The sequence below is a fragment of the Trichechus manatus genome, unplaced genomic scaffold (assembly GCF_000243295.1).
Source record: "Trichechus manatus latirostris isolate Lorelei unplaced genomic scaffold, TriManLat1.0 scaffold00096, whole genome shotgun sequence".
In the NCBI taxonomy this organism is placed as follows: Eukaryota; Metazoa; Chordata; class Mammalia; order Sirenia; family Trichechidae; genus Trichechus; species Trichechus manatus.
In genome coordinates, this window is record NW_004444032.1 from 7,813,616 (window position 1) to 7,828,880 (window position 15,265).

Consider the following 15,265-nt stretch of genomic DNA (forward strand, 5'->3'; position numbering starts at 1 on the left):
GTTTCCTTGCCCTCTTCTCCTTCTGGTGGTTCCCTCACCACTTGCCTCTGGAAGACCTCCTGCTGTTGGGAACTGCCTCCTGCATGTAGCTGTCAATGTGTCACCCCCGATAAGTAGCTTGTTGTGCAACGCTGCTATCTCATGGTCATATCTTTTTGCTTCATCAGCCTCAGACTCCCTCCCACTCACTACAACTATTTATTTGGGAGACATTCTGCCTGGAGGCATGTTTAGAATTGCTATCTGGCATAGCTATTGCTGCAAATATTTTCACATATGTATTTTTTTCTATCCCCATATAGATTGTAAATTATTTGAGGGCAAGGATATTATAATTCTTAATGTCCAACACCAAGAGAATAGGGCATAAAGCCTTACTCCCCGGTGGAAACCAATAAATACTTGTAGAATGAGTGAAGTCTCAGAGGAGGTTAGAAACCAAATTTCTAAGGATAAAATACTTACTGTGGATTTGATAGATTTTTTTAAGCCATCAATGTTGCCGTAAAAAATCGGACTAGAAAATCTAAGGATCTTTACCCCTTCAAGTTCTTCAATCTAACATGTTAAAAAAAAAAAAAAAGGGTCTGATGAGAAGACTGTTGAAATGGCAAATGTTTTGTTACCTATATATTTATCACTATAAAAAAAGTCTGAGGTTAAACAATTTCAGATCTCCAATATTCAATGACATTTCTGGCAACGCACAATTGCTAGTGGATTAAGCAGCCGCACTCAGCTTTCCTTGAATACAGGCCTCATTCCAGTTGCCAAAGTTCCTGGACCCCAACAGGCCACGTACCGTAGAGGGTCAAAATTAGAATGGGCCTTAGGAAGCAATTTGTTCAGCCCTCTCATTTCCAGATACAGAAACGGAAGCTCAGAATGGTGAAATGATTTGCCTCAAGTTCATACCACTAGCACTCTTGATTTTGCTAAAATTCTTCTAAAATGTTAACTAGCAAAAAGTTAAGGAGATTGTGAAAACCGGGGTCTATGATGTCATCTGTTTGTTTGCATTCTGACACACAGTAGCCAGACCAAAAGTAGAAACCATAAAACCATAAAATTACAGAATCATAGACTTATCTAGTCTGTAGGAAGCATAGCATTTTCAGTCCTTCAGGTAAGAAAATACAGCCTCTGAGAGGCTGAGTGGGTAAGCCGCCACCAAGACTGAGTCCAGAACCCAAAACTCTCAAACTGAGCCTAGCTCCAGGGTCAAAAGATTCTCCAGAAGCATTTTTAGCTTTTGAAGGCACTTGGCTCAACACAAATGAGATAGATTGTGGAAATAAATAAAATAGCACCTACTGAAATTACAGGTTTAGGGTTCAACATCTTCTAATGTCATGGTAGAATTAGACTACAACTTCTAGGGCCTAGATTAAAAAAAAAAAAAAAATTTTTTTTTTTTTTGCTTTTAAAAACCATTTTTTTGCTATAATGGTGTTTTCACTATTTTTGTTCAGTGCTTTTTCATCTTTGTTTTTAGTATATTCCCATGGTGGTCATGAAGCAAATTTTATTTGCAGAGAGCGTAGCCCACTATTGAGACATTCAGTTTCTTTGTTTTTAATTTCCTATACTACATAAAAAAACAAAAATCCTCACAACTGGACCAATAAGCAACATTATGATAAATGGAGAAAAGATTGAATGGAGAAAAGATTGTCAAGGATTTCATTTTACTTGGATCCACAGTCAACACCCATGGAAGCAGCAGTCAAGAAATTAAATGACACATTGCATTGGGCAAATCGGTGCAAAAGACCTCTTTAAAGTGTTAAAAAAGCAAAGATGTCACCTTGAAGACTAAGGTGTGCCTGACCCAAGCCATGGTGTTTTCATTCACCTCATATGCACGTGAAAGCTGGACAATGAATAAGGAAGATGGAAGAAGAATTGATGCCTTTGAATTATGGTGTTGGCAAAGAATATTGAATATACCATGGACTGCCAAAAGAATGAACAAATCTGTCTTGGCCAAGTACAGCCAGAATGCACCTTACAAGCAAAGACAGTGAGACTTTGTCTCGCGTACTTTGGACCTGTTATCAGGAGGGATCAGTCCCTGGAGAAGGACATCATGCTTGGCAAAGTAGAGGCTCAGTGAAAAAGAGGAAGATCCTCAATGAGATGAATTGACATAGTGCCTGAAACAATGGGCTGAAGCATAATGATTGTGAGAATGGTGCAGGACCGGGCAGTGTTTTGTTCTGTTGTACACAGGGTCACTATGAGTCGGAACCCAGTTGACAGCACCTGACAACAACAACAAATACTGTATATTAAATTTTCCCATTCCAAGGATAAAATGAAATGTCAAATAAGGTTCTTAGTGACAAAGAATTTGGAAGTTTCTTATTAAAATTGAATGAAGAAAATCTTACAGGGATTTCAGACAATTTCATAGAGGGTAAGATTCACATAGCAGAGAAACAATTCTGATTCAACTTCTGGAAATAATCTAATTGCCTATTTTTTTAAATCCCCTCTTACAATGATTTTACCTTAAAATGACCTGCTCCAAATATTAGTGACATTCAATTAGCATGGATAAACTTCATATACATCATGTATATCAGAGGGCACATTGGATCAAAAGTTTTCATGATTCCCTCAATGCTCTTACAGACATTTACTATATGACAGGGTCTCCCTTTGGCTGCCTTGTACCTAACAGGCTAAAAGAGAATATGTAACTCCTGAAATTCCAGGCTAACCAAACCTAAGTCCATCAAACATCTCACAAAAGCACTCACATTTTTGTAAACCTTGGTACTTCTGTAGATGTCTGTGTTAGGGAAGCTTCCAAGGCCACTCCATGAAGGACTAAAAAGAAAAATGAAGGTCAGGATTTTCTAAAACAGGCATATTTTGGAATAAAAAGTTAAAAAAAAAATAACAGATACTAAAGAGCCCTTCATTCTAGTGTTTTTGGACTCCCTCTTTATTGCAGATGACATTTTCCTGTAGCTAACTCTGAAATGAACAGCTGGTGTTTGTGTGGAAGTTGGGGAGAAGGAGGAACCGTGACTCTCTTCTGATGGTCGAGAGAAATAATAAGCATCATACATTCACAGGCATAACAGTTTATAGGACAAACAAAACGCTTTCACATATGTTTAATCTTATTTAAGGCCCACCATAACCTTGAAAATGTCCCTGGGTGGTACAAACAGTTTGTGATCAGTTGCTAACCTAAAGGTTGGCAGTTGGAACCCACCCAGCGGCTCCACGGAAGAAAGGCCTAGCAAATTGCTTCCATAAAGATTATAGCCAAGAAACCCCTATGGAGCAGTTCTACTCTGTAACACATGGGGTTGCTATAAGTTGGAATTGACTCCATGGCAACAAGTTTGTTTTTTTATCATCCTGAAAGGTCACTAGTATTATCTTCATTTTATAGGTGAGTAAACTAAAGTTCAGAGAAGGAAGGGCCCTGGGGGTGAGTGGCAGTGCAACCTTTTTTTAACCTGTGGGACTAATTTAGTGCCTGGCACTCACTTGTGGATGATGGTAATTTCCTGACAAGTATGGAGAGTCTGCAGGTGATCAAATTAGTCTCGTTTTATAGAAATAGGAAGCTGAAAGGACTAGAAATAAGTCCTTCCTGCCAACCAGACTGTCAATTTCCTGTTCCTGATGAAATCAGGTAAATTCCATGATTCTTCAAGTGTGGCTAGGGACAAATGCCAAATACAATTTGTGAAGAAAAAGTATGTTTGGGGTACTTTCAGCAATGTGCTCTCTGTATCTTCATTATAATTACCAGAAATTAAATACTGTGGAGGATACTGCTTTTTGTTGGCTCAAAGCCTAGTTACCTAGCTAAAATATGCCACCGATTTCTCCTCAGCTTGCACTGCTGGGCCAGTTTTTAACTTAAAGCTCATAAGCTAAACAGTCTCCCTACAATACTCTTCTCTCCAGCCACACACCCACAAGAATAAGTAGTGTGAGAGGTAGCATCTTCCAAGTAGTTTCTAAGTCATTCCCTAGCAGCAAATTGGGCACTTTGGGAGTCTGTGAACTCTTTTGGGCCGCTGGGTAAACATTTAGGGTGTTGAGGCAGTGAACACAAGTCTTTTGGGTAGGCACTAACATGCTAGGGTAAGGAAAGAGGGCAAGAGGGAGAAATGGTTGGTGGAGCAGGAGAGGCAGGCTTATGCTAAGCTGAAGACTTCTGCGTTGATGTCTTTCCAGGTTTCTTGGTCCTTCATGGCCCAAAGGCAGGCAGAGAAGGGGCCAGAAGTCTGGAAATATATGGAAGCTCTGAGAGAGACTGTGTTCTCGACTTAGCCCAGGAGGGTACATACCTAAACCCTCTCAAGAGTCAAAACAAAATAAACAACTACAACAACAACAAAATCCAGCTTCAGGCCCCCAACTTCTCCTCACAGGCTGTTTCCCATTCTTTAAATCGTGTCTTTGCTGCTTCCCTCTGCATGTGATCTAATTATGCCTACTTCACATAATTGTGTAGCTTGTCTTACAGTTTATTTACTATATGCCTTATTTGGCAGATTTGAATGAATTTTGCCTATAGTCAACTGAACTGGTGACCTCTTAGCCTTAAAAGAAGAAAAGGTGGTAAATATATTGAGCAGCTGTCTTGTCCCAAGTCTTGGGCCAGGGCCTCATATACTCATCTCATTTGAAGAAGAAACTACAAAACAATCACAGTCTTTTAGTCTCACAATGACTTCAAAGGAGAGCATGGCAGTAGAGCATGTCCCTGGCACGCGAATTTTAGGGTGAGATAGGCCTGGATTAGAATCCTAGCTGTGCCACTTACTAGCTGTGTGAGCTTAGGCAAGGTTCTTAACCTTTCTGAGCTATAGTTTTCTCACCTGTAGAATGAGAATAATAAAACCTATTCACAGGATTTTTTTTTTAAGATTAAATATAACACATGCAAAACACTGTGTGCTTAATTCATAGAAGCACTCAATATATAATAACTGTTACAAAATAGCCATCACCTATCTGTCCATTTGTCATACTGTGGTGGCTTCCATGTTGCTGTGATGCTGGAAGCTATGTTACCATTATTTCAAATACCAGCAGGGTCACCCATGGTGAACTGGTTTCAGGAGAGCTTCTAGACTAAGACAGACTAGGAAACAAGGGCCTGATGATCTACTTCTGAAAATTAGCCAATGAAAACCTTATAGATCACAACAGAATACTGTCTTATTATCATTGATCAGGAAGGTGGTACAGGACTGGGCAACAGTTTCATTCTGTTGTACTTAGTATTGACATGAGTTGGAGCTGACTTCATAGCAGCTAACAATAACTTTATGACATATGGTTTCACCACACTTATCAAAATGATATAAGAAAGCTCAGGGTGTGTTTTCCTGTTGATGGGAAAAACGTGAGTCTCTTATATTACTCACAACTGAACTCTCAGGACCACAGTCAGTAATGCAAACATAAGGCCAGCTAGTAAACCGAGGTCCAGCCCCAGAATGATGGATGCTAGACAGGTGAACACCCAGATAACCTACGAAAAGATACAAAAGAAACGATTACATTAATTCATCAGATATCATCAGGTGAGAGACTATCTGTAAAAATAGTGAGATTATCCAAGAACAAATTACAGCCTTTTAAAAATACATTTTGACTTTATTCATTTCACATTTACATGAAATGGAAATTGGCCTTCCAAATAAAGACCAACTGTGCCATTTTTTTAAATTTAATTTTTAAATAGGTAGTCTATTCACATGGTTCAAAGCGAAATAATATTTAAAACAATGTACACTGGAAAGTCTTGCTCCCAACCTTTTCTCCTCTCCACCTAGTCCCATTCTTCCTCCCTATTTGTATCCTCTCATATTTGTATGTATGTATGCTTTCCTTAAGCATTTCTTTTTGCAAATACAAGCAAATATGACTATATAGCATATTTTATTTCCTCACCTTTTAGCGTATATTATACACACTATTCCATTCTGCATAGGTCTCTTTCTCATGTAATGATTTGTCTTAGAGATCTTTTTGAATCAGCATATAGAAATTTTTCTCATTCTCTTTATCTGTCCTGGTTTAAATTAGAGCAGAACGCTAAAGGATTTACCTTCTGATTTTACTAACTCTTCAGAATAGTTGTGAAGGTTACTTTGGTCAGAATTATCATCAGTATGAGTTTATGTATTTTGTTTTTGTTCTTGCATTATTTTGTGTTTTGTTTTTGCTTGTTCTTCTAAATTTTAGGGTTTAAAAATGTTGCTTGTTTTTTGGCTTTAGAAGGCCAGGAGTACATGAATAAGCCTCAGATGAGAGTCTTGCTAGAAATGGATCTCCCCAGAAATACGAGAATTTCACAAAAGGCAGTTCCTATGGAAGACTTCTGCTTTGGTTTATCCACATAATTCTTATTTTGTTCTGGGGTTCTCAGGAGAAAAGGAGGCATAGTGATATGGCAGGAAGCATATAAGAGCAAAGTATTATTTCAGAGAAAAATGAGTGGTAGGGGACTTACAGCATCAATCTTATTCTGTCTCCACAGACGAGGAACATCACACACTTGCATAAACATTCCTTTCAGGTTGGCAATCACAACACCTGCCAAGACTGACTGCCAAGAGAGACAGGGAAGGCTCTGTTATTCAGGGGAATGGCTTTTCCATGTGATGATTTGTAAATCTCCTGTTATTTCTCTGGTTGCAGAGCAGTGAAGGGAAATTATTCAATCAGTATTTGGAGAAGCAGGGTTATACCTTCTGCAGAGGTTCCAGCAGCTTCCCCAGGGCAACAATGGCGACCATCACAATCACAGCTGAGAGGATGCCAGCAATCTGAAAGACACACGCTTCACATGAACAGAGCTTGTCCTCCTCCCGTGTGTCTTCAGCTCCCTAAATGTGTGTGAGTGGCCCGTTCACAGGCACACTTGCTGATTCCCTGCCTCCCCCTTCTGCTCAATACTGCTGAAAGAAACGAGAATTATTTGCTAAAACTATACAAAACCAAACAAAAATGGAAAACATATATATAAGCTATGGCAGAGCGGAGTCCTGGTGGTGCAGTGGTTAAGTGCTCAGCTGCTAACCAAAAGGTCAGGGGTTTGAACCCATCAGCCTCTCTGCAGGAAAAAGCTGTGACAGTCTGCTTCCTTGTAAAGATTAAAGGCTTGGAAACCCTATGGGCCAGTTCTCCTCGGTCCTATAGGGTCACTGTGAGTCAGATCAGAATCAACTTGACAGCAATGGGTTTGGTTTGGTTTATGGCAGAGAAGCTAAACAAAATCTGGGAAACTGAGCCTGCTAAAGTAAAGCCAGTTTGACCTGACTTTCATTTGGAAATACTACCAGTAACTGATTGCTATGAAGTCAGTTCTGATTCATGGTGACCCCAAGTGTGTCAGAGTAGAACTGTGCTCCACAGGGTTTTAAATGGCTGATTTTTCTAAAGTAGATTGCCATGCCTTTCTTCCAAGTCTCCTCTGGGTGGACTTTAACCTCCAACCTTTCAGTTAGCAGCTGAGCACTTTACCATTGATACACCCAGGTTCTCCAGATATACTACAGACCTATAGTATTGATGTCAATTCAGGAAACCAAACTTCTAGTTATTTACCATACCAGGAAGCACTGACTGCCTCCCTTCCCCCAACAACTAATCATTGTAATGTTCTTGGAAAATAAATTCTCACAGCTCTAACAATTTCATAACTGATTCTTCTCCATTATTGAAGCAGCAGCCATACTAGCAATTCTGATAACACTTTGTGCTTATAGCACATGGTTCCCACGAAGAAAATAAATTTACTGGTCATATTACAAATTCAAAATGTCACATTAGCATATCAAGAGGCGGGACCATATCTCCTGCTTCATGTGTCATTTCCGAGGATGCAAGCTCTGAGCAGGCTCCCTGCTCTGCCCCATGGCGGCTCTTAACAGTGATTGTAGAGTGACTGGGCAATACCAGGGGTCAAAGGAAGCTTCAAAAACTTTACCTTCACTGCCAAAAGCTCTCCTAAGATAGTTAGGAGAGAGGCTGAGGGGGTGGGGCTACTCTCTGGTTTGATTAGATGACCAGTGAACTCTCTGTTGAGACAGCTGGGGCATGGCCGGAGTGAGGAACAGAAGCTCTGAAACAAAGGAGAAGAGGAGACAGGGAACCAGAAGCAAAGCAATCAGAGAGGAAGCAACAGAGAAAATTGTGTTGAGCCCAACTACTGCCTCATGCAAGATGTTTGAGTTAAAGAAGACAGATAATAGGAAACATGGAGAATTAGAAAATGTAAGGGAATTTCACAGTCACACTCATTCACTCCACCTGGAAAACTGATCATGTATGTTCAGATTATAATTCAGCCAGTGTGAGGCAATATTATGTATATGACTAAACAGTTCGCTTTTTTATGTCTAGCTCCCCTTTTCTAGGCTCTGGGTTACCTCCCACTACCACACCTTCAGGTTCCCCTTACCTTGGTGAGCTTTCCCCTCTGCTACGCTAAGCAAGGATGCTAATATCTTCCCTTCATTTCTTCTTCCTGTTCTCCCTTCTCTCTTTCCTTCCTTCCATGCAATTAAACCACCAGCTGCCATCCAGTTGACTCCGACTCACGGTGACCCCAACTCATGACAATCTCATGTGTGTCAGAATAAAACTGTGCTCCATAGGGTTTTCAATGGCTGATTTTTCAGAAAGAGCACCAGGCCTTTCTTCCAAGGTGCCCATGGGTGGACTGGAACCTACACACTTCCGGTTAGTAGGTGACAGCGTTAACCATTTGTACCACCCAGGGGCTCCTCCATTCAATTTCTTAACCAATCTTTATTGTCTCCCATATGCCACTTGCATCTCACTGTGAACTGGAGAGGGATATGGAGATTTGGGAACAGGGACCACAGTCAACTGCCCAACTCATGTTAGGAGAGTGGCCACCTACTCACCAAGTATATGTAATATAAGCCCCCAGTTATGAGGACCAAAGGCTAATTCTGGTCACTGTATACAAATCTGAGAGGACTCAATTACTTGTACTTACTTTATAAGGCTGGCTTGAGGGAAACACTATAGATTTTATATCTATGAGCAGATTCAATTACTAGGAAACTAATTATTCTGTTAAGTAAGAGCATAATTAGCTAGAGAGTAGCTTGTAATCAGAATTACTTTTTTACGAGTCAGTAGGAGTCAGATGGGGGAGGGAGAGAAAGAAGAGGCTGCGTATCTAGCTCTTTTACAATCTGTATTTGTGTTGAAACAATTGATGTCCACCAATATTCGTTCTTCTATTCACTTACTCAGCAAATGTGTACTAGGTGCTTCCTCTGTGCCAGGCACAAAATGTGTATCATAGGTACTAAAACTCTGTTCCTACCTTGAGTTGCTAATGACTGGAACAGTGAACATTTACAAGTATATGCCAGGACTTTACAAACATCTCCTCATTTAATCCTCACAACATCTCTATGAGGTGGATTCAATTATTTTCCCATTTTATAGATACAGAAACTAAGGTTCTAACATAACAGAAAATATGAGAAGCTACACACGGGAAGACTTGCCAATTTATTTGGTCATAAGTCCCTGGATTTAAGTCCAGACACTTAGACTTTTAACCTCAGAACTTAGTATACATTTCAGTAATTAAACATCAAGCCATTTCTGAGCATGGTTCATTCTTCAATGCTGAAATCCTGGCATCCTTCATTCCTAAATATAATACATGTCAGTGTATGGCAGGAGATATCAGCTTACCAGAACACCATTATCCCCCAAGCCCTTTGCAAAGGTCACTTTACACGAGAGGCCAGCCCGTGCCTAGAGGTAACAGCAGGAGAATGGACACCAGCAGTTTGGGATCTGCCTCTGCCCACTTCAGGGCTATGTGCTCTGGAGAGCTTGTCAATGCCTCATCTAAAAAGAAAGCGGGAGAAACTCCCAGTGCTGTCAGCTGTAGCTGAACAGGGGCACTGCTTTAGCAATAAACTCTGACCTCATTCCCTTGACCAGCTGTTGTCGTTGTTAGGTGCCATCGAGTCAGCTCCGACTCATAGTGACTCTACGCACAACAGAACGAAACACTGCCCAGTCCTGCACCATCCCCACAATTGTTCTCATGCTTTAGCCCATTGTTGCAGCCACTGTATCAATCCATCTTACTTAGGGTCTTCCTCTTTTTCGCTGACCCTCTACTTTACCAAGCATGATGTCCTTCTCCAGGGACTGATCCCTCCTTGACGAGAGATCTCTAGTTATGACTCTTGGGATAGGCTGTATTATTTTACCTGTTCCTTCAGATCTAGAAATGTTTACAAAAAACACAAAATTGAAGTTTAAGAAGAAAAAACGTAAACTCAATTATAAAGAGAAAATTTCTGAAAACTAGAATTAATATTTTTATTTAAAAGGAACCAAGAAATTGGAAGAGGCCAGTTCTTCCAACTCTGTCATAAAGATCCATCACAAATGGAAAAAGAGCATCATGTGCACCCTGGGGACAATTAAGGCTCCCTGAGTTAAGCCACCATCGGAGTCATTTGTTTTCTCAATGACACTCTTTTGTAGCTATTTGTAAAGTGTCACTGCTTCAACAGGAGCCCTGGTGGTGCAGTGGTTAAGAGCTTGGCTGCTAACCAAAAGGTTGGTGATTTGAATCCACCAGCCACTCCTTGGAAACCCTATGGGGGCACTTCCACTCTGTCTTATAGGGTCGCTATGAGTAGGGATCAACTTGATGGCAATGGGTTCTGCCTCAATAAAACCCTATTTGAAGACTACGTGTGTATGTGTGTGTGTGTGTGTGCGTGTGTGTGCGTGTGTGTGTGTGTGTGTGTGTGTGTGTGTGTGTATTACTACTATTTAGTTTTGGTTTGTTGTTCTCCTTTACAGTCTCAATGCACCTCTTACTCTTAAGTAATAGCTCTCTCTGTGTTGAAAGGATTAAGCTTTCCAGGCATAACATATTCCAGAGTCTGCCCCTGACCTCACCCATTAGTTTGGTATATCTGACTCCCTGTCTGCCTAGAAAGGGTGTTCTTTAAGAACGGCTCCGGAGCTTTCTGGCCGATTGAGGGAGGGGTTATCCAGAGATTAACAGGGATGCTGAATTTTTTGGTCACCTTGTGAAGTTAACTCCTTAAAACTAGATTTTTTAAAAAGCAAGATTAATCCCACGTTCAAACTTCAGGAACAAAAACTTTACTCAGGAGAAATGTCAAAATGTTACAACAAAAATATTCTTGGCTACCAAACTGCTGTTCAATGGGAGCAAAGACCTTTGGAGGAAATTACTGATCCTTGTAAAGGAAACTAGAATGCATGCTTTCTCATTTTCCTGATAAATATAATAACTCTCTAAGCCAGGAAGTGTTCTTACTAGACCCTCTTTAGTCCCAGATAACAAATTGATAACAACCAGCATTCTCTACTATGGATTCCATGTCAATCATTATTGTTCCTGGGAATGCAGGTAAATTTAGCTATCTGCCAGGTGAGCCCCAACACAAAGAGATTTGAGAATTGCTTCATCAGAAAACTATAAACATTTTTTAAGAGGTTTTTAGTGAAGGGGCAGACCACGGAGCTGGATAGGCCTGGGTTGAAACAGATCAGAAAGCACAAGGCCTTCTCTTCTCAAAGGCTAACTGTCATGTTCAATTCCTACGCCAGACTTTCTGAGATGCCCTTCCCGACTTGCTGTTTATGATCATGAATGAAAGTCGTCATATTAACAAGTGGTGGTTCCATACCTGTGTCTTTCCCCCGGTGCTCTCCTGGACGGCGGTGCGTGACAGGGCAGTCGTGGCCACAAAACAAGAGAAGAATCCCGAGAAGATGTTGCTGATCCCAAAGGCAATGAATTCCTAAAAGAGAGACTGGATGACAGTGATGCTACCAAAAAAACCAAACCAAACCCACTGTTGTGTAGTCGATTCCGACTCATAGTGACCCTATAGGACAGAGTAGAACTGCTCCAGAGGGTTTCCAAGGAGCAGCTGGTGGATTTGAACTGCCGACCTTTTGGTTAGCAGCTGAGCTCTTAACTACTGTGCCACGAGGGCTCCTGTGATGCTACTGTACACACATAACCTTTGCAAGACCCTCAAGGGGTGTTTAAGAAAGCAAACTCCCAAACTCACCTTCCTGGTGGCCCCAATTTAATTTTTACTGTTAAAGGTACTTAGTTGGGGGTCTTATAAGACATCAGGAGTTTGGACCCTATACAATTCAAGAGAGGTCTCACTTCTCTCAATTGTTTTTAAGGCTGAGAGAGATAGTAACGGATCCTTTGCTAAAATGCTTATTTCACTGCGTGGTGAGTGGCTTATCTGCAGCCCTCACATAAAGCATTTTTCTGCTCTAACACAAGGCGTTTTTCTGTGGTTAAATATTTGCTAGAAAGTATATTATGACCAGGAGAGCTATTATTCTGCTTGATTACTAATCATTTAACTGCTGTAATTGCTGTGTTTTTGGGAACATACCATACTTACAAAGATTTGCGAGAAATATAAAATCAGCTCACCTGGCAATGCATCATATGCCTGCAAAAACTGTTCCGTATATATTAATAACACACTGACCTGTCTCAATTTAAAGTGGTCACAACTATTATCAACACTGTGAGTTGCACCGTTTTGTTATACTGTGGCTGCTATTTACCAAAAAATTGACCTAGAGGAGATACTGGGTTGCATGAAGAATTCTAACTCTGACCTAATATGTTAACTTTGAATGCCCTGATGATCACTTCAAATAATTTCTTAAAAAAGTACAAGTAAAGTGATGCAGCATCCATATTCCAAATTAACTTCAAATTAGCAAGCACCAAGGGAAACTAACCCAATAAGGACTGGGGGAAGAAATCAATTCCTTCTTCAGACACCAAATTCTTTCCATTTAGGTTTTTTTCTTCTTATTATTCTTCTTCTCCTCATTTTCAGCCCTATAAAACTAGTCCAGAAGAAAAACCGACCATACCTGGTTCCCATCAATGGCGTAATCGTACTTGGTGGCATATACTTTTCCTACAGACACTGCAATGGCGTAAGCGACCACAGCAATGGAAAATGATGGAGTCATCATCTCAGAAAACAAGCTCACAGAAGGAGTCACAGGAGGCAAAAACCTAGTGAGTTTTTAAATGAAGAGTGTTAGGACAATTTGACCACAGGTCTCTTTCCCACTTCACCAAATGCCATGTCAACTCAGCCACATGTTATATACCAAAGTGTTTGATTCAAGAGGACAAAAAAGCACATTAGATGCATAAGTGGTAGCATCGTTTTTACAGTTTTTAATTAAAAATTGGCAGTATCTCACTGGCTAATTTCTTTGTCCACTATTTGAGAGCCTACAAATGCTGCCTAGTCTATACCTCTGACATCAACAAACCTGGTTTTCTTGATTCTTTAATATCATACAACCTCATGTCCTGCATTTTCACACATTAACATGTTCCTTACACAAGTATGATTTCATCTTAAAGGTCTTTGAATTTAAAAGATATTGTAGCCATAAAATGAGATTTATCCTGTATGAAGTGTTCTCAGGTGTGTTAAAGAGACAAAGATAAGATGCTAAAAGAGCTAAGTGGAACATCTAAATCTTAAGAGCTATGATATTTAAAATCTTCCTGAGCTCCCCCCCAAATTAATTTGTTTAATTATCAGAATACTTCATAGTTACAGTGACTAAAATAACCCAAAGATTGTAGAGTCAAATGACTACTATTTGTTAGATAGTTATATCCAACTGACAAAACCAGAGCTACTCTATAAACCATATTAAGAGTTAAACCTAGTTTATAATCATGAGATTGTCCCCAAATAAGAAAATTTGGGGGATGACCTTCCATCTAACTATATTTTGATAACTATCCATATGGTATAATTCTAGAGGTGCCTTGCCAAAAATATCTCCCCCACCTACCTCATTTATGCCTGAAGTTCCTTTAATAGGAAACTACACATATTTTTTCTCTACAATTAGAGAGAAGTGGTAAAATTCAATTAGAAATAAGACTCTTATAGAAAATCATAGGAATTTAGAACTAGCAAGCATCCTCGATATTGTTAGATCAACCTGTCTCATTTTGTTGAAAAAAGAACTGAGACCAAGAAAAGTGAAGTGACTCACTCAAGGTTACTTAATAAGTTCAGGTATGAATGTTAGATGTTAGGTGATTGCCTAGGTAACAAGATCTGTGTGGTTCTCTTCCTTTGTATCTTTCCTCTCCCCATGGGTGAGATTAACTGGTCCCCACTTTCAGACTCCTTTTCTCCCCACATCCCCTCCTAGCCTGCAAGTAGGCTCTGGAATGGATCCTATCTGTAGACAGATAGGATGTTAAGGGCTGACCCAGCACTTGAGTGACTTGACATCACATCACCTGCTAGTCTGAATGTGATCATGGACCTCCCTTCTTAAAACCAGGCTTCTGACTTCCTGAAATCCAGTCAACCCTACCTAATTCAGGTAACCTAGGCTTTTCATGATGACTTTCCAGTCTTGGAGGGAGTTTACTTTCGATAGCAGCCTAATGCCCACTGCCTTCCTGACTGCCTAGTTCTCCAAATATTGCCAGACCCTTGTTTCCCAGGGCTACAAAGGATAAAGTGCAAACACTTGAAATCAAAGGACCTAAATGCTAGCTCCATCACTCCATATGCAACTTTTGACTCTGGGTAAATTATTTCACCCTACCAAGTCCCAGTTTCCTCAACTATACAGATTCTTACTCTTCTCCTAGGTATAACAGGAGGATTAAATGAGATACTGCATGTGTAAGTAATTAATCCCTGCACAGATAGGAGGTGCTCAGTAAATGCTGGGAGAGCCTAACTCTGTCATACTCCTGCCACCCATTTGTACTGTTTTGCTGGACCTTAATGGTGCCAATTATTTGCCCCAAGCCACTCAACCTAATGCCCTGGTTGAACATCTCATCCTGTGAGAGGACCTTTCCACTAGCTCCTGCCCTCCTTCACTGGATATAACTCTTCAAATTCTATGCTCACTCAGTAGCCTTGGCTGGCTGCAGGGAACCTTTCCCTGTCTGGCCTGTTCATGAGATAACACTACCAATAGCACCTAGGAGTACAAGAGTATGAACAAATAATTATCTGAAAAGAGGAGGACAGAGAGAGGTGAACCCCTGAAAGACCAAAGGGGCAAAAAAGAGAGGCAGGCAAGATAAACATGACACCAACTGCACATTTTTACTTCAGGTTGGCCCCGAACATTTGGCAAATGTACACTACTCCAGCTAAAAGAAAAAGTGGCCCTT

General features: G+C 40.4%; 1 protein-coding gene across 1 annotated transcript in view; it reads right to left on the minus strand.

Annotated features, from left to right (window-relative positions):
* SLC26A4 (solute carrier family 26 member 4) overlaps window positions 1-15,265 on the minus strand; it is a 53,356-nt gene that overhangs the window by 11,903 nt on the left and 26,188 nt on the right. Inside the window, exons 8-14 of the mRNA XM_004382597.1 lie at window positions 12,958-13,105; window positions 11,727-11,840; window positions 6,738-6,815; window positions 6,500-6,595; window positions 5,409-5,515; window positions 2,766-2,835; window positions 466-558 (exon numbers count right to left, since the gene is read on the minus strand). Coding sequence (XP_004382654.1) covers window positions 466-558; window positions 2,766-2,835; window positions 5,409-5,515; window positions 6,500-6,595; window positions 6,738-6,815; window positions 11,727-11,840; window positions 12,958-13,105 — 706 coding nt within the window. The remainder of the gene's footprint in view (window positions 1-465; window positions 559-2,765; window positions 2,836-5,408; window positions 5,516-6,499; window positions 6,596-6,737; window positions 6,816-11,726; window positions 11,841-12,957; window positions 13,106-15,265) is intronic.